This window comes from Callospermophilus lateralis, chromosome 18, assembly GCF_048772815.1.
Source record: "Callospermophilus lateralis isolate mCalLat2 chromosome 18, mCalLat2.hap1, whole genome shotgun sequence".
NCBI classification, from domain to species: domain Eukaryota; kingdom Metazoa; phylum Chordata; class Mammalia; order Rodentia; family Sciuridae; genus Callospermophilus; species Callospermophilus lateralis.
Genome location: NC_135322.1, coordinates 17,536,477 through 17,553,832, shown reverse-complemented (window position 1 = coordinate 17,553,832; position 17,356 = coordinate 17,536,477). Strand labels below are relative to the sequence as shown.

The following is a 17,356-nucleotide window of genomic DNA, read 5'->3' as shown; positions in this document are numbered from 1 at the left end:
GTCTCAGTAGTGACTCAAAGTGGTTTTCTAGGGGGAAAAAAAAGATCAAATGATCGAATGTGATCCCCCTGAATCTGTTGAGGCTGATATGCTTTCCTCTGGCTCCAGGCTCAGCGGCTTCATTGCTGCCCTGCCTGTTCCACCTGCAGCTCCCTCAAGTTTCGCTCCTACCTAAAACAAATTTTGTGGCTCCACCAATAACAGCTTCCCCCCTGGAGCCTCACTTCATCTCACTTGGGAACTTCTACCCACAGTCCCCCAGACAGTTGTGACCCTGTTCCCTGTCCTCGCTGTGAGGTGCCCGTTCTCTCCAGCCCCTCTTTCGGCACTCACAGGTGCTCTTCTGTGTCCTCAGTGATTTTTCTTTCCACACCCCACAATGGCGTCTGCATCTCCTGAATCTCCTTACAGCATCCACCCAGAGGAAACCTGACTTCAGGTAGCTGAGGTTCCAGGAGCTGTCAAGACCCCAGCCTGCCTCAGAGGTGACCCTGCCTCAGCTCGGAGGAGGTCACCTTGTGCTCAACACTTACCTACCAAAACTTCACCCACTGCAGCAGGCCAGGTTGCACCCGGGAAGCCTGAAGGATGAGGAGAGTGGCTGAGTGCACACTGCACTGTCCCCTCCACCCTCTCTGGCCTCAGGCCCCTTCTGTCTGGACCCTGATTCTCTCTGTCCCCCTACTCACCGAGGAAGAAATCGTGGCTCCTCCCTGGAAAGAGAAGATCAGAGGAGGTGACATGGGGCTACAGTGGCGTCTACACTGCTTTGTCCTCAGGGATCACCAAGAGCCCAATGTCATGGGCAGGCACAAGCCAGGATTATCACCAAGGACCTTCAGTCTGACTGGACATTCAGTCTATGGTTTTTTCCCCACAGTGGACTTATCATCCTAAGTATATACAGAGCCATGATGTCCCTAGGATACTAGGAAAGCACCATACATATATGGCCCCTGCGGACACCATGACCACAGGAGGGACAAGGGCTTTATTGTTTGGAGATATGGAGAGAAAAATCCCTGACCTATTTTTCTTTGCCAGGCTAATTAGTATCTAGTATATTCTTTTCCTGCTGTTATAGGATTGCTTTCCTTGCAGCTAAGCAAAAAAAAAAAAAAAAAAAAACTCTTAAGTATTTTTTTTCTTTTATTTACTTCAAGGCATGAAAGATTTGGTTTCCCACCAAGAGTTCCTGGGCTAGCTACCCCAAAGTGCCAGTCTGCTCTCCTACCCCCTCATACACACACACACACACACACACACACACACACTCAAAAAAGAAGTTGACACAGAGCAAGCACTACAAAGAAAGAAAAGCCACTGTGTGTTTGTCCTGGCGGGATATAATTTGTTAGAGCCACATTCTGTCTCCGAAAGGATCTTCAGATCCTTCCCAGTTTTCTCTGTTACTCTAAATTGTCCCCTTTGAACCTCCTCTGAGACCATAACTGTGAGAAATAGTGACCACTCCCTCTGCCCCCCACTTCCAAACTGCTCTCAGGGCACCTGAGTCTCCCTCATGAAGGGACATGGAGGCCTGTTTGTCAAAGTGAACAGGGTGCCCTACAGTGAATGCCCCTGCCTCTCCCCCCTGCAGAGACACCCCCACCATGAGAAATCAGGGCAGTGGCAAGTCTCACCTTAGCAGGGGTCTTGATCTGCGCGTAGTAGGCCGTGGGATATGCCTGCTGGTTGTAATTGTAGTTCTGTGGGATCAAGAGGGGGCAGGGGCAGGGGGTGGGGTGTGGGAGGGTAGGAGAAGGATGAAGACTTTTTGCTCTGGAAGAAACCCCCCACGGCCCTGCCCCAACTGGATGTTTCCTGAAACCTGCTTTCTCCCTGCTGTGACGGGGCCAGCCAGAGCCCAGCCCTCACCCCCTGCACTCACTAACCCTAAGGGCCTGCCTCCTGCCTCCCTGGTACTTCTCCCAACTCCTCAAGTGTGACTTGGGATGTGAGGGTCGGAGACCAAGGAAGAAGTAGAGTCTAAATCAAGCCATCAGGGGGCAGATGTCTTGCCTTGGAAGTTACGGCCGGCACCTCTTGCCTTCCTGAGCCAGGCTGAGGAAACTGTTGGGTGGGGGAGTAAGAGAGAATTTCAGATCGGCCAAACTCAGGAATAGGGCTGAGAGGGACCAAGGGCCTTCCAGGGGAGTCTGAGGACAAAGACACCCACCTGATCAGCACCACCAGCCCTCTTCTGGAATGTGTACACGTCTGCATCCTGGGAGGGAGAAAGAAGCCACAGTAGCATCTTCGTGGTCCTTCAGCCTTGCTGGGCTTCCAGGGCTCTCTCATCCTGCTGCCTAGGCCCTGCCCTCCTCTTGGAGCCCCATCTCACCCAACCCACCCCTCCATCCTAAGCCAGTGGCCTAGATAGATGTAGGACATAGATATCCACACTCAGAGTTGGGGAGTGATGGTGGAGAGTCAGGTTGGGCAACACCACACCCACCCACACACTGGGAGCACTGGCAACTCTGGCCTGAAAATGCACTAGAAAGGCAAGAATTGAGTCCACACAGCTCCTCTGGGGCAGACCCAGGTCCCTTAGCCACAGTCTACCAAAAAATTGTCTACACCAACCCCTGCTACTCCCTTACAGGCCCTTTAATCCCCACACCAATGCTCTTCCCTGCAAGGTCCTTGGAAGGACCAGTTATTATTACTGAAGCTAAACAATTAGGTTAGCTCCTAGTCAAAAAAGGGGGGAACAATACCAGGAAGTCCTGTCTAACCTAATTCTGCCTCATTCACACCTGGCCTGAATTCTTAACCCCACTCTTTGCTCTGTGACACTGAGGTCACAAACTGGTTGTCTATAGGCTTTCAGATATTTTTTGCTAGGGCCCATTTTTTAAAAAACGAATAGACCAGTTGCAAACAATTAAAAATCATATTTCTAGATTTTCTTGAAAAATCAGATGACATAGCAACAGTGGCCCTACCTGCATGCATAACAACATTCAGCCGAGGGCCTTAACCCACCTGTAGAGTCTCACATGCCTGGCCCAGGTGGATGACCTTTGCCTTGGGGCCCAAAGGTTCTAATTCCCAAAGGCCAATGGCCATGCAGAATCAAGGTGTGGAGTTCTACAGGCCCCAAAGATCCTGCTCATCCTCCCCAAGATTCAGATATTCAGACGTCCTGCACCTGCGCACCCTTGAACCTGATCTGATCCCCATACTCTCATTCTCCCTCCAGTTTTCCCTAGTCTTTCTTCCCCAGTGCCACTTTTTGGCACCAACAGTTGACCCCAGCCCCAGATCCCACCTCATGGTCTCCCTGCACCTGCTCACCCTGAAATACCCACCCAGCTGTGGCTCCCTCTGAGCCAGGCCAAGCCCAGCAGGATCAGCAGCAGGGCAGAGACAGTGGCTAGCTTCATGATTCTGTGCCTCTGGAGGCCCCAGCCTTGGAGCCTGGGCATTTATCCGGGGAGGCCCTCCCACCCTGCTCCCTCAGTGACGCAAGGCTTCTCTCCCACCCCACCCCCACTCAAGGTTGCATAAATTTAGGAGGGTGAGGAAGGAAGGAGGCACCCTCCCTCAGCAGGGAGGGGAAGAAACTGGGACAGTCACATCAGCATGCCACCTGCCAAAGGCCCCGAGCTCCCGAGGTCCCCTGGAGCTGAGCTTCCTCACCTTGAAAAGAGAACTTCTGCCCCCCTTACCTCAGTAATTTCTTTCCAGTTGAAGAAAGGAGTTCTCTGTTTGAAATTCTGGAGGGAGAAGGAGCCATGAGAGAGGCTTGGGGTGGGGGGCAATACCCAGAGGGTGGGAAGTGGCAGCAAACAGGCAGATTTCCAGGTGGCCTTGGAATGGACTTGAGAGGCTGAGTGCAACTTAGTGAAGATAAGCTTGTAGGATATTGTGGGTGGTCATTTTGAGATGGCATTGGTGACAAGATTTGGGTGAGATGACCCATCTCAAAAATGAAAAGAAAGGCAATTTGGGGACAAGTGGGCAGGAACTGAGGGTAACTGCCTTGAGGGAGGCATGGGGAAGGGCATGATGATCGTGATCCCCAGTTCTTCAGAACGTGGGAATTCTCCTACCTCCCAGAGGCGGCGGAAGTAGAGGAGGGCTCGGGTGCTGGGGGACGGGACTCGGCCCTGTGGATGAAAGGTGGGGAGCAGGTTAGCAGGGTGCCCCACTCTGCTCACCTAAGCCCTGACTCGGGCTCCTGACACTTCTCAGCCTTCAGAACCTCACTGTGACTAAGATTTGGAGGGGACTTGGGAGTCTAAGGACACCAGAAACTGCTTTGGAAACGGAGGGAGAGAGAAGTTAGATCTCTGAGCCATGAACCCACCTGCCCGCCCCTAACCCAGAGCCTCTAGTCTCTCTCCCCGTACCCTTCCCGGGTTTAGGGTACAACATAATTGTAGATGAACCTTGGGACCAGGACCTGCCCTACAATCCCTTCTTGCCTGCAGTGCCACCTCCTGGCATCTCCCAAACTATGGGTGTGCACCCCTCTCCCCAGCCCCAGACAACAGTGGAGACGGAAGAAAGCACCAGAGACCAGAGTGGGGGGCAGCTATGGTTTATTTCAAGGGTGAGGGTCTAGACTGGGGATGAGGGAGCGGTGTTTAGGAAGGGAGCGGGGGCTCCCATCCAGCTGGTAGCTCCTTGTCTGGAGGTCACGGGATGCGAAAGCTCCTCTGGTCCTGGGCAAAGAAATAGGTTCTAAGAGGGAGCTTGATGAATATGAATTAGGGGGCATGGTGGCCAAGGCAGGGTAGCATGGAGCATGTTCCAGAAATCTCTAGGGACCTTTTAGCCTGTCATTGTCAACTAGGCAAATCCAGATAGCCCAGCTTGGCCTGAGAACTCTCACGCCTCACCTGGAGCACTACATGGGGCTCCTCTGTCTTTACTGCTCACTCTGGGGACATCCTCAGCTCCCCTGTCCTCACTGTGAAGGAGGACCGTGCTCCACACCTTCTCTGCCCTGTTGTCCCTCTTCCTGCAGGACCTGCCTCTCCAGGAGACTGGCCCTTGCCCTCCTGCCTAACTGTGATCATGGTCTCCCTGCCCCAACAGATGAACAAAAATGCTTGGCAGTCTGTCCTGGTCCTGTGGGAAGTGTGATGTGTCCCCTGGCTCTCCCATCAGCCCCTAAGCACCACAGCAAGGAGTCTTTCCCCTACCAGAAACTGTTCTCTATGAATTAGAGAATTTATTTTGTTCATTCAAACCAGAAATTCCCTGGAGCGGAGACTTTTTGCCCTCTCTTCTCTCACACTCCGCCTCATTCCCAAGAAAGCAGAGTCACCTTTCCCAGGTTTGGGTCATTCTACCTATCACCACCCCTTTCTCCCACACAGACTACAAGTCCTGGGAAGGCAGGGGTCCGAGGCTTTACCCTTTTACACTAGGGCTCAGAACCTCATGCTCCCAGGCCAGTCAGTGGGGCAGTGTCACCCCTGAAAATCAACAGCCCAGGGCAAAAAGTAGCTGCTCCTCAGCCCCCACCTGTCATTTACTGCCCCAGGGAAAAGGAAGCCCCAGGTTACCACATTTTTCATGAGAGGACAGAAACCCAAATCATTAAATGAAGTCTCAACTTTTAAATGTTGAAAACTAATTCTTTTTTTTTTTTTTTTCATTTTGAACCAGGGATTGAACCCAGGAGCACTTAACCTCTGAGCCACATCCCCAGCCCTTATTTTATTTTTTAGTGAGACAGGGTCTCCCTAAGTTGCTTAGGGTCTCGCTAGGTTGCTGAGGCTGTCTTTGAACTTGCAGTCCTCCTGCTTCAGGCTCCCAAGACACTGGAATTACACATGTGAGCCAATGAGCCCAGCCATTCTTTTTTAATGGAGCTGGGAATCCAACCCAGGGCCTATGCAAGGCAGGCAAGCACTCTTCCACTGAGCCTCATCCCTAGCTCTCTAACTCACATTCTTTAACACAATCCAAAAGAGTGGCTCAAACAAATCACAGCAGTGGGCCACCAAGTCACAGCTTTTGCCTGGGGAGTGTGTCTGGATTGTTCATTGCCCCTGCGTCCCCTCCCTTCCCGTCCAGCACCCCCAATACTGTCATTCTGGTGTCAAATGGGCCTGGCCAGGAGGTTCCACTCCAAGAGGGAGGGGTGGGAAGGAAGGAAGGAGAAAGAGGTTCTAGGTGTCAACTATCTTCTAAGGTTACATATGCACAGAACCCAGACTAATGCCTGTCACCCATCAGGCACTGGGCAGCTGTTTATTTCCTTTGCCTTTTTTCCTGTGGGTGTGTCAGTCCCCACGTGGCCTTTTAGAGCTACTTGACTCCCATGCGATCTGTGCCTTATGATCAGGCCTACTTCCTTTTCCTTAAACTTCCTTTTCCTTAAACTTTCTTCCAATTCTAGAGGGGAACCTGAGGTTCAGAACTGGGTCAGGTCTACATGTTGAGGCCTTAAAGAGGCTCATCCCATGCCCTCTTCCCGACTCCCAATTGTGTCCAAATTCTCCCTGTCTTTTCATGTCTCTGCTGGCCCTCCCCAAGATTTGGTGGTGGGTTGGGTTTGGGTTTTCACCCTGCCTGAATACCTTCTTAGTGGCCATCATTTTTGTTTCCCTGGCTCAACAAGCAAAGGTTTCGCTTCTTCCCTATATTCCCCTCCCATTAAGATCAGGACTGAAAAAAAAAAAAGATCAGGACTGCAGGACCCACCAGAACTTACCTTTTCTATGGCATCCCAGTTAATGAAACCCATTTTGGATTTAAAATTCTGCAAAGAAAACAAAAGGAATATCCAAATCACGTCAGGATGTACTGGGCTCAGGGCTTCAGACCAGGAGAAGTCAAGGACTTCTGTTGACTGTTGGTATAGAAAGAGGATTTTACACTGTAGGACCAAGGGACAGGGCAGAGTGATCTTACAGAACTCACCTTCCAGAAAGTGTCAAAATTGAAGAGCCCAGGAGACGACTGAGAGTTCTAAGGAACCAATGAGAAATGGGATGAGATCAAGAAGTCACTTTGTGAACAAGAGGCAGGGGCAGGAGATGGGGTGTCAAGAGGGGAGGCAAAGTGCGCTTGACAGCATGTTCCCAGCCCAAGGCGAAGGAGTGCCTCCGCTCACCACGGTATTGAGACCGCTGACAGCATCACCTCTTCCACTATCCCCACTGGACCCTTGCCCCTGGGTGGGAGAAAGGGACTGCTCAGTGTAAGGCTCCCACATTCTGTTGGGCATGCATCTGCCCACCTGCGCAGGCCCAGTCGTCTCCACCATTGCTCATACTTATCTGCTCCTCTCTGGAAACTGACCTGCTTTTCTTCATTACATGGTACCTAAAAGTCCCACCTCAAAAAGCCCTCCTAGGATGATTCTAGATAGCCCTACCCAGGCCGTGGAATCAGATTCATGCTCTTGCCTCCACACTCTCCTATCCCAAATCACACTCATAACAAAGTTGTGGTCCTAGTATGCGCCAAGCACTGTGCCTTATCCAGCCATATTCCTATGCAGGAGCTGAGTCCATTTTGCAGATGAGGAAACTGAAATTCAAGAGGTGTCCAGCAGCTGGCCTCAGGATCTGTCTCCCTGTCTGGATTCCCTACCACCTTGGTCTGGTTATGATACAGAAAGCTCTATAAAAACTGTGGGAGGTGAGCGAGTCAGACTTCACTATCCCCTTTTCAATCAAAGAAACCTCAGCTCAGAGAGGTTAACTGGCTTGCCTGAGGATGCAGAGATGACAAGTGAACCCCCATTTCTAACCCAAAGTTCAGCAACTTTCCACTTCTTCACACTGACCTCTTAAATATCATTTTAAACAATGATTCCTTGGCCATTCTTCTGTTACCTTAGTATGTTTTCTCCTTGCAAAAGTACTAAGGCTCTGATCCCAGTTGGGAGGGAGGGAGGGGATGAGTGAATGAAGGTGGGGGATGGAGATCCCCGACTGCCATCTTGGTCTCCCAATGGTCAACCGACACAGTTTCAAAGCAGTTTACAAGAAGAAACTGACATTTTTGTTTCTTTCCCCAGGTCCTTGGCATGCTGTCCCATGCCCCACCATTCCTTCTGCTAAAGCCAGCCCTGGCTGCCCCCCTGGCTCACCTGATGATTGGACCCCCCAAGGAGGTGACTGTTCTCTCTGCTTTCCTAGGAGGACAGAACGTGGAGAAGTCAGTGGGGAGGAGAGGCAGAACAGCAGGGTGCAGGTAACAGATTTCAGGAATCAGGGGACCTAGACACAAGCATGACAGAAGACTTCCCAGGACCCCAAGAACGAGCTCCTTCTCTCCGTAGAACTCCATCTTCCCTGGAAGATCCTGTTTCAGCCTCCTCCCATGAGGGACCAAGTTACTGCTCACTTATGGTGTTTATGGATAACATCACCCTCTCTGTTCATATTCGCTTCTGCAAGCTGCCCAGAATGCAACAGGGAGGGTCTCATTTCTCCCCTGGCTTCAAAGCAGAAACAAGCCAGGTTGTTGGACTGAATTGACTCAAACCGGAGGACCCCAGTTGGGCTAATGTCCACACCGGGAAGAAAGGAGATGCCAGCTGGCAATCCAGTGGGAGCCCAGGTGGCCCAGCAGAGCCCTTAGTCTCCTCCCTAATTAGAGGTAGGTTCCTCCATTGTCACTTCCTCATTCTCAGAGCTAACACGTAAACCGTAATCTGGGCTGTGAAAGGCCGGCTCTGCTCACATTGCTGCAGAGAGCTGGCTTTCAAATTCATCCCGTTTACTAGGGACTCAGCCGCTACATTCAAGGCCGCCACCTCTCTACCCTGATGTTCCTGGAACGGCTGGGCCCTCCCTGTCCTCCACCGAAGCCCCAGAGGATAAGACAGTGAGATGCAGAGCCCTATTCCAGATCCTGGGGCCATCTTCAAAAATACATGTGTTGACAATGCGACTCCTCTAAAAGTCCTTGGGAAGTTGTCAAAATAATTTTAAAATTAATTTGGAAGGATAAAGGGTTTAGGAGCAGGTAGAAAAACACTGGAAAAGGTCAGTGGTGGCAGGAGACTGGTGCTGATAGACAGTCACGGGCCATAAGCTACCGTGAGGAAAGCTGTGTGGTTTCCCGCGCCAGGATGGACGAATCTATTCAGGAAATCAGAACTCCCAGGAGCTCCCCCCAAACATGAAGGTATTTATTAGTGGCATCTGAAATCAGCAGTGGAAATGATGTGACATTTGAGGCTGGAAATATCAGGTAGCTAGTGGTGGAAATATCAGTTACCCTCATCCGTTTCCGCCCTGCTGCTTGCCCCTCATGAAGGCCCACCCAGCTCCAATCAGCGAACCTGTCTGGCTAGGCTGAGGAGCGGGGCTAGAGCACTAGAGGCAAAGTAAAGTTCAGGGAGATTAAAGAGTTACACTGGGAAAAATGAAATCATATAAGTATTGATGATACTGGAAAAGAGTTGGCCTGTAAAGCTGTACACCAAGGGCAGAAACCACAGAGGAAAACAGGGAGATTTTTGACTCTGGATGTCCTTAAGACATTGGGGTATAAAAAACTAGAAAAAAAGAGTTACAAACTGAGAAAAAAAATGTTAAACTTGTGAACCAACACAAGGTTAGCACCCTGCCAGGCAGATTCGTGCACACCTGTAATCCCAGAGCCTCAGGAGGCTGAGACAGGAAGATCACAAGTTCAAGGTCAGCCTGGGCAACTTAGGGAGACTGTGTGTCAAAAGATAAAAAGGGCTTATCTTTTGTAGCTTTTTGTAGGATGTAGAGCACCCCTGATCTAATCTCTAGTACCCCAAAAAGGGTGGGGGCTGCTAGCATCCTAATACCTGAGGAGCTCTCAGAGAGCCAGTTTATCTGAGGGCCGCCCACAACCTCCCCATCCTCTCCCTCCTGGCCTTGTTCCTTGCTGCCACCAATGCGTGGCCCCACAGGGCAGCCTCCCTAGGAGTTGGTGAGAACTGCAGAAGCTCAGCCCCACCCGGACCTGTTGAGTCAGAACCCACCTTTGCACAAGGGCTCTAAGTGTGCGTGCCTCACACTCTGCTGTCCCTAATGTCCAGATTCCCAGAATAACTAGGAGGAAGTGTGTTCTCCAGGAAACTTCTCTACCAGAGTTCACTGCATTCTGCTCCCTGGCCGGGGATGGGACAATGAAATGATTCTGTTTCTCAAACACAGGTTCACATGGCTTGCCCCATGGCCCATCTGCGGTGTTCAGTGAGGTGTATCCCAAAAGAGTCACCGCGAACTATGACCCTGGAGGCTCTTGGTATGATTAAGAATCTGCCTTCATTCTCTTCCACCTAAATTGTCAGTCCCCCCCCCCCCCCCCGAGACAGGATGAAGGGAATAGGGCTGAGCCCAGTGGACTCCTGAGAGCTGGCACAGTGACAGGTTTGTCTCTCACCTGACTCCCAGATCCTCCGGCCTGTCGGGCTTCATTCCCTGGATTGTCACACTGTGGGAGAAAGGGAAGACTTTCTGTCCCCTCCCAACCACCCCAAAATGGGGCTTTTAACTGGCCCTCCTCAGCCCTCAAGGTCTGACCCCGCTTGTTTTTCTCCCCACAGTTTGAGGGAGATTTGTGCCCAGGTGACTCCCCAGCCGCTGACCTCGGGCTTGTATCCACCACTGCCACCACTGCTGCTGCCTGAGGAAGGGCCGGAGTCGGATCCCTGTAAGGAAAAGCAGGGGTCACACGCTGGCTGACTCGGCCTGGCAGAGGGACCAGGGCGTTTACGCCATTTTATGGATTTTTGAGAAACACCCTCCCGTGAGACTTCACCCCTCCTTCAGAACACCTGAGGACGTGTACAGGGCTGTGGTGTAGAGATGGGCGCCTCCGGTACCATCTCTCCCCAGTCAATCTTTAGCCAGTTGGTCACTGAGGGAAGTTGTTCTGAGCACAGAGAAGACCCAGTGTGTATTTGGAAGCCGGAGATGATTTGGGGAGTCTGAGCTGTTGCCCCGGCCCCACACCAGCCACCAGGAGCTGCCATCCAGCCACCAGGGGGCAGGTGGGCTCCTTCTGCCCCAGCCCTCCCCTTAGAACCCAGGAAGGAAATGGGACTTGTGGAGTCCTTACCTTGGACACTGAAAAGCTTTGATCCAATTCCCTGGAGTTCTCTGGCTGTCGTTCCTAGCCAGGGGGAGAGGGAGAGATACAAGGGGCAGCAAGTTAAAGCAGCTGCTATTTGGGTTTGTCGTAATTTCTGACCTTCTCTGGCCTGACACCCTTCCCAAACCCCCAAGAAGCCTGGTGTGTTCCCCTGTCTCCAGGCCCCTCATCTAAGGCAGACCCCTCCTGGCCTCTCGTGCACCATGCGGGAGCCCCACCTGTGGCCACAGTTATTAGTGCCGTCTACACCACAGCCCTGTGCACGTCCTCACGTGTTCTGAGAGCTTCCCAAACAACTATCGTATTTTTCTGTGCCCATCTTTTTTCTTCCCTCCCTCACTGCCAACTCCACTCAGACTTGCCCAGTGGGCAAGGAATAGAGGTTAGACGGGAGGTAGGACTTCCCTGCTGAGGAGGGTGGGAGGGAAGGTAGTAGAGTAGGTAGGAGTAGATAGGGAAGCTTTTGGGTAAACCGGATGTGCCTGAGTGAGGAGCCCTGTGGTTGGACTGGGAAGGTGGGGGAGCCCCAGGATGATGACTGCCTATGATACCACCCACCCCTGAGCTGTGGTGGCTTCCAGGGGACCCAGAACCCATCTCCTCCGCAGGTGCCACCAGGACCCTCATCCCATCCCTGCCCTCAGACAAGGGCAGAACTTACCCGGCTGGACCCAGAGCTGCTGCCACTGCCACTGTTGCCACTGCTGCTGCCACTGTGACTGCTGCCACCATGGCTGCTGCCACCACTGCTGCCGCCACTGCTGCCACCATGGCTGCTGCCACCACTGCTGCCGCCACTGCTGCCACCATGGCTGCTGCCACCACTGCTGCCGCCACCGTGGCTGCTGCCACCACTGCTGCCACCATGGTTGCTGCCACCACTGCTGCCACCATGGCTGCTGCCACCACTGCTGCCACCACTGCTGCCGCCACTGCCTGACTGTGAGCTGCTGCTTCCCTGAGGGGCAGGATGGAGGGTGGGGACAGGGACCATGATTTGTTCCTCCTCCGCTTGCCTCTGGCCAGGGCAAGAGGAGCCGAATGTCCCCTCCCTTAACAGCGGCCCGTCCTCTTACCCCAGAGTTGCTAGAGCTTCCACCGGAGCCGGAGGGTGGGGGGTTGGTGCACTGCAGAAGGAAGGGGCAGACCGTGGCTAAGTGTCCATCGCTCCTCTCCCAGGCCGGCCCCACCCGCTGCCTGCGGCTCGGCTTCCTTTCTTCTCCTCCCTCTCATTGCCTCCCTTCTCCCCAGGCTCCTCCTGTACCCACCTTTCCCCAGTCAATCTTCCCGCCACCCCAGCCCTCCCTTCCCCCTCTCCTTCCTTTCTGTCACTCCCCCTCTTTCTGTCACTTGCACCCAGATGCCCACTCTGTCCCCAGACTCTCCTTCTTACCCCTGAATTTTGGCTGCTGCCTCTCACTGAACCATAGCCAGGCTGGGCCACTGCTCCCTGCAGGGAAGGGGAGACTGTGGGATCCGGAAGAACCAGGGAGGCTGGAAAGTGAGGACTAGGAGGAGGGCGGGGCGGGCGGCAGGGCGGGGTGGTCACTTTACCTGAGCATCGGTCCCAAAGCTTTGTGACCCTCCACTGCCTCCCTGGCCTGAGGACCCTCCCAGAGAGTTGGTTCCGAAGCTGCCTTCTGAGCCTCCGGGGTGTCCCTGGCCCCATGGAGACCCTGGGCCTCCAAAATTGCCCTGATTATGGCCTAACATGCCATGGCCTCCAGATGTTCCCTGCAAAGACAGAACATCTGCACTCAGTGTGGCCGTCTCTGACTCTGATGCGAGGGGAGGGGGGGGACCAAACAGCCATAGATGGACAGGAGCCAGAAAAAACAGGGACCAGGTTGAGAGGCTGCATAGACGCAGAGGAAGGGTACATAATATGCAAAAAACTGCCCAGAAGCCACAGATAAGAAACCCATTCATCTCTCAGTCACCCCAGGATCCTCAGCCCACTGCCCACTCCCAGCCACTCACCCAAGCCTCAGAGCCGCGGGCCGCATCCACTCCGTGGTGGATGGCGTTCTCCACCTGTCTGCTGGCCTCGTTCCCAGTGTTCTCCAGGGTCCGGGCTGCTTCCCCAAGCCTGTGGCTGACAGTGTCCCCCAGCTCCCTGGTTCTAGAGGCAACTTCTCCACCCCCTTGACCAATGGCATCCTGGATTCCAGAGCTGGCTGCCTCCTTGGCTCCTTGGCCAATGGCCTCCCCAACTCCATTGCTAATAGCGTCTCCCAGCCCTTGCCCCACGCTCTCCCCTCCACCCTGCAGTGGGCCAGCAGACCCGCTGCCCAGGCACAGGGCCAGCAGGAGGCAGGCCAGGGACCCCTGTAACTTCATCTCTGTCCAGCTCCCTCTCTCCCTCCCCGGAGCGTCTCTGTCCCACCAATCTGCTTCTTGTCACCCCTTCCCTCCTCTGGCCCGTGCCCTCTGCCTTCCTCTTCCACTGCCTTCCTGTTCTCCCTCCCTCCAGATTCACAGCCTTCTCTCTCCTTTCCCAGACTCCCCTGCCTTCCCAGAGTCCTCCTCCCTGTCACTACTCCTTATACTGTAGGTTGGGAGAAGGTGACAGGGCTGGGCAGCCAGGGTTCCTCCCCCGGTGACTCAGGGGCCAGCCGCCGATAGGCTAATGAGCCGTAATTGTGAGTCTAAGAGTCTGTCGAAACAGAGAGGGAGCCCGGGCACAGGGAGGGAGAACTGGAATGGGACGGATACAAGAGTGTTCCAGTTGCCCAACCCAGGAATTTGGGGCGCAGGGTGGGGACAGAGCATCTAAGGAGATAGGTGTTAGTATCTCCTGGAGGCGTTGGAGGTAGGTGGGGGGCACTTGGGAGACAGGAATCAAGGCAGGACCCCAGCAGGACAGCAAGGAGGGGAAGCCCCCCTGGGAGGGCCCTGGCCTAGACACGTGCAGCCCTAGGAGGAGAGGCAGGTGCCCTTTCTCCGCCCTTCTCAGTGTCAGCTGGCCTTCACTGCTCCCATCTCCCCCACCCCTACTGCCACCTAAAGGTGCCTTACACCTTCCAGCCCATGGAGAGACACCGGAAGCCACGGGGCCGAATTGGAGGTTCTGAGGTTCGAGAAGGAATGGCGGGCTCCTGAGAGTGGTCCTCAAGGTATTTCAGTTGGTGTCCACGATGCTCTCAGCTGAGAGAGCTGGGTGTGGAGATGAGCAGCTGGGCGGGACAGCCACCCCCAGGGGAGAGTGGGAGGGAAGGACCAAGGGAGGGATCAGCTGACCCAGGTTTCCATCCTGTTTACCCCTGTGCCTGTGTGAGTTCATGGCCACCCAGGAGGGGAGGGACCGCATCAGCTCACCGCACCCGCCCCTCATCCTCCCCTAGGAGCCGGTGCTGGTCAGGGAGCAGGGTTAGCACACGGTCAGGAGCCATCGTGGCCCTTATCCTCAGTCCAGCCTGCATGAGGATCTTGGGAGTCCTCCCCAGGCCTCATCCTTGCTTGGCAAGTATGGCTCCCTCTCTGTTCCCAGCGGCCCCAGGTCCTCCCACTTGGCACGGTCTCGTATCACTGGGATTCATCACCGGGTTAGGAGGGGCCGGTTTCCATCTGCCTTTCTCAATGTCTCTCTGTCAGTCTCTCCCTTCCTCTCTTTCTCCACCCTGACACCCGCACCCGACTTGTAACATCCAACACTTCTTAGCATGTAAACACCTTCCCTGCCTGTCCTCAGCCCCCACCTCCTTGTTGTTCCATCTCTGACTCTGTAATGATGATAATAGTGGTGATGGTGATAATAACAAAAATAACAATAATTGCAACTCCAGTTTATCAAAGGCTTTCTATGTGCCCAGCACCAGACTAAGCACATTCAGAATCATACAAATAGGTCGTATTATTATCCCATTTAAGGACATAGACACTGGACTCAGGACACCCTGAGCCAGCCCAGACCTGCCTCACTCCTGAGCCCCGGCCCCAGAGTCTTTTCTGTCATTTCAGTGTCTCATGCCACCCCCTGCTTGTCAAAACCCTCTGGCTGTCCCCTGAATGGAGTTGAATTTATGAAACGCAGGAAGGAATCTGGGCCCCCAGGATTGGTACTGGAAGCCCCAGCCCCTGGGCTTGCTGCTTCCTTCGATCACAGATCAGGATCAAGGGCAGAGGACACTGACTGTCCCGGACTCCCTCAGTGGACCCCACCTTCACAGTGCTGTACCCATGTCCCCTTCCTTCTCCATTCTTCATCAGTAATATATTGATACCAGAATTCTTTAGCCAGCTTACCTTCCCACTTAAGGATATTTTAAGAGGATGCTTTCATCAGCTATGCAAGTGGAAAGTCAGAATCACTTCTCCCCAGATAGAAATTCCAGAAAAACAGAGATGCAAACAATGGTATTGCACTACAGCAGAAAGGTCAACAGGTAGGAGAGGCACGCCAGCGCAGAAATTGAGTCTTCCTCATTAACATAACCTGAAAACTGATTGAGAATATGTTTCTTACTGTGTGATTCAGAATTATTCAAACTCACACTCACAAACCACCTAAATTCTCTCAAGCCACCATATTCTTCCTTCTGGGAAAAACTGCTCTTGGACATCCTGGACCTGAGGGATTTTGTTTGTTTGGTTGGTTGGTTGGTTTTTTGGAATCAGGGATTGAACTCAGGGGCACTCGACCACTGAGCCACATCCCCAGCCCTATTTTGTATTTTTTTAAATTTTAGAGACAGGGTCTCACTGAGTTACTTAGCATCTCACTTTTGCTGAGGCTGGCTTTGAATTCACGATCCTCCTGCCTCAGCCTCCAGAGCTGCTGGGATTACAGGCGTGCTCCACCACACCCAGCTCAACTCAGTCTGAAGGCTTTTTATTCAATTCTGTTGTGAACCAAATGGAATTTTAGGTGTTTTCACACTCATGATGTCACTGAACTCTCACTATAACCTCCACAAATCAATGTCATTCCCATTTTACAAATGGGTTATCTGAGATCCAGAGTGGTTAAACACCACACAAAAGATCGTATGTGAGAAGATGTAGGAGGTCAAACCATGACCCAGATCTTCCTCCAAACAGCTTCCTCCAGCATCTCCAGGCCTCCCTTTTCTTGTATCTAGTAACATCCCCCAATATGACATGCTCATGTCTTGTCTAAGAAACCTCTAGTTTCAGCTTTTCTCTCTCATTCACTATTTCATTGGTTCATCAAAGATTTATGGAGCAGTCACTCTGTGCCGTGCATACTCTAGGATACAGCTGGAACAAAATCAACATCATTCTCCTTGAGAAGCTCCAGTTCATGGTGGGTTAAGCTGGACAATAAGATTATCAGATTGTAATGATCACTGCAAAGAAAAATGTAGTTGTGGGGAGGGAATAGAGAAGACAGAGGAATAGTCAGAGAAGGGCTGCTTCATGTGACAAATGAGCTGAGACCTGAACGAAGTGAGAGAACAAACCATGAATATTCAGGGATGAGAGTATTCCAAGCAGTGCAAAGGCCCTGGGGCTGGAGTCTGCTTACTCTATTTGAGGACCACTATGACTGGAGCACAGGATGAATGGGTGGGGGATGAGTTGAGATCAAAAGACATCAAAGGGCTAGATTCTGGGATTTGGGGGACCACTGTGATCTTTTGTGTTTTTTTTTTAAAGTTAATGTGTGCATTATAGGAAAAAGAAAAACACAAGCAAAGAACAGAGTCATCCACAAGCAACTTAGTTAGATGCGTCCTGTGTGCACACACAAGGGTCCCATTTTATGTGACTGAGATCTCAGTGTGTATCGTGCTTTTCCATACTGTTAGCACAAAAGAATCAGACCGGATGCAAATTTCATGGATCATCAAAACCTTTATTCAGGAACAGAGTCACGCCTCTGATGGACCCACTTTCCTGGTGGAAAATGAGCCCCTGGTCAGGGGGAGCTTACACTGAGAGGTGACTTAATTAATGAACACATCGGTTTGGGCACTCAGGAACTTGGGGTCTGTTTTACTGGGCAAGGTAGGGGGGTCTAGGGTCAATGGTCAGTATCTGGAAAAGGATTTATTTGGGGAAGGATCAATGCTTTGGCCTCTTATCACTGGGAAAGAATGTATTGGGAAAGGATCAAGGAAAGGATCAACTGCCTTTTCCCTCATCCCCTCTCCCCAGGCCACACTATTTCGGGGTTTGTCATTTTCCATATCCAATACATACACCATGAATAGTCACCAAGTCAAAATCCCAGAGCCACATGAGGAGCTTTAATAACCAAGAATATACAATACCAACTCAACCTGTTAGAAAAATTGTAATCCTGCCTTTCTTGGGGACAAAAACTTCACTGAAAACC

The 17,356-nt window shown here is 52.4% G+C and overlaps 1 protein-coding gene across 1 annotated transcript; it reads right to left on the bottom strand.

Annotated features, from left to right (window-relative positions):
• Positions 1–533: 533 nt before the first annotated feature.
• Dmkn (dermokine) lies at positions 534–13,395 on the bottom strand. The gene is made up of 18 exons (XM_076837546.2): positions 13,036–13,395; positions 12,610–12,789; positions 12,449–12,505; positions 12,132–12,182; positions 11,717–12,013; positions 11,023–11,076; positions 10,550–10,612; positions 10,345–10,395; positions 8,066–8,110; positions 7,082–7,141; positions 6,889–6,936; positions 6,680–6,727; positions 4,062–4,118; positions 3,678–3,725; positions 2,180–2,227; positions 1,644–1,709; positions 690–713; positions 534–581 (listed from the first exon to the last, which is right to left on the bottom strand). The coding sequence occupies exons 1-18, from the start codon at positions 13,393–13,395 to the stop codon at positions 534–536; spliced, it is 1,605 nt and encodes a 534-aa protein (XP_076693661.2).
• Between the last annotated feature and the right edge of the window lie 3,961 nt (positions 13,396–17,356).

Coding starts and splice junctions, on each gene's coding strand:
- Dmkn (XM_076837546.2), bottom strand. CDS start 13,395: ATGAAGTTACAGGGGTCCCTGGCCTGCCTCCTGCTGGCCCTGTGCCTG. Junction 12,506..12,609: donor GCTTTGGGACCGATGCTCAG/GTAAAGTGACCA, acceptor CCTTCCCTGCAG/GGAGCAGTGGCCCAGCCTGG. Junction 10,396..10,549: donor GTGGTGGATACAAGCCCGAG/GTCAGCGGCTGG, acceptor TTTCTCCCACAG/TGTGACAATCCAGGGAATGA.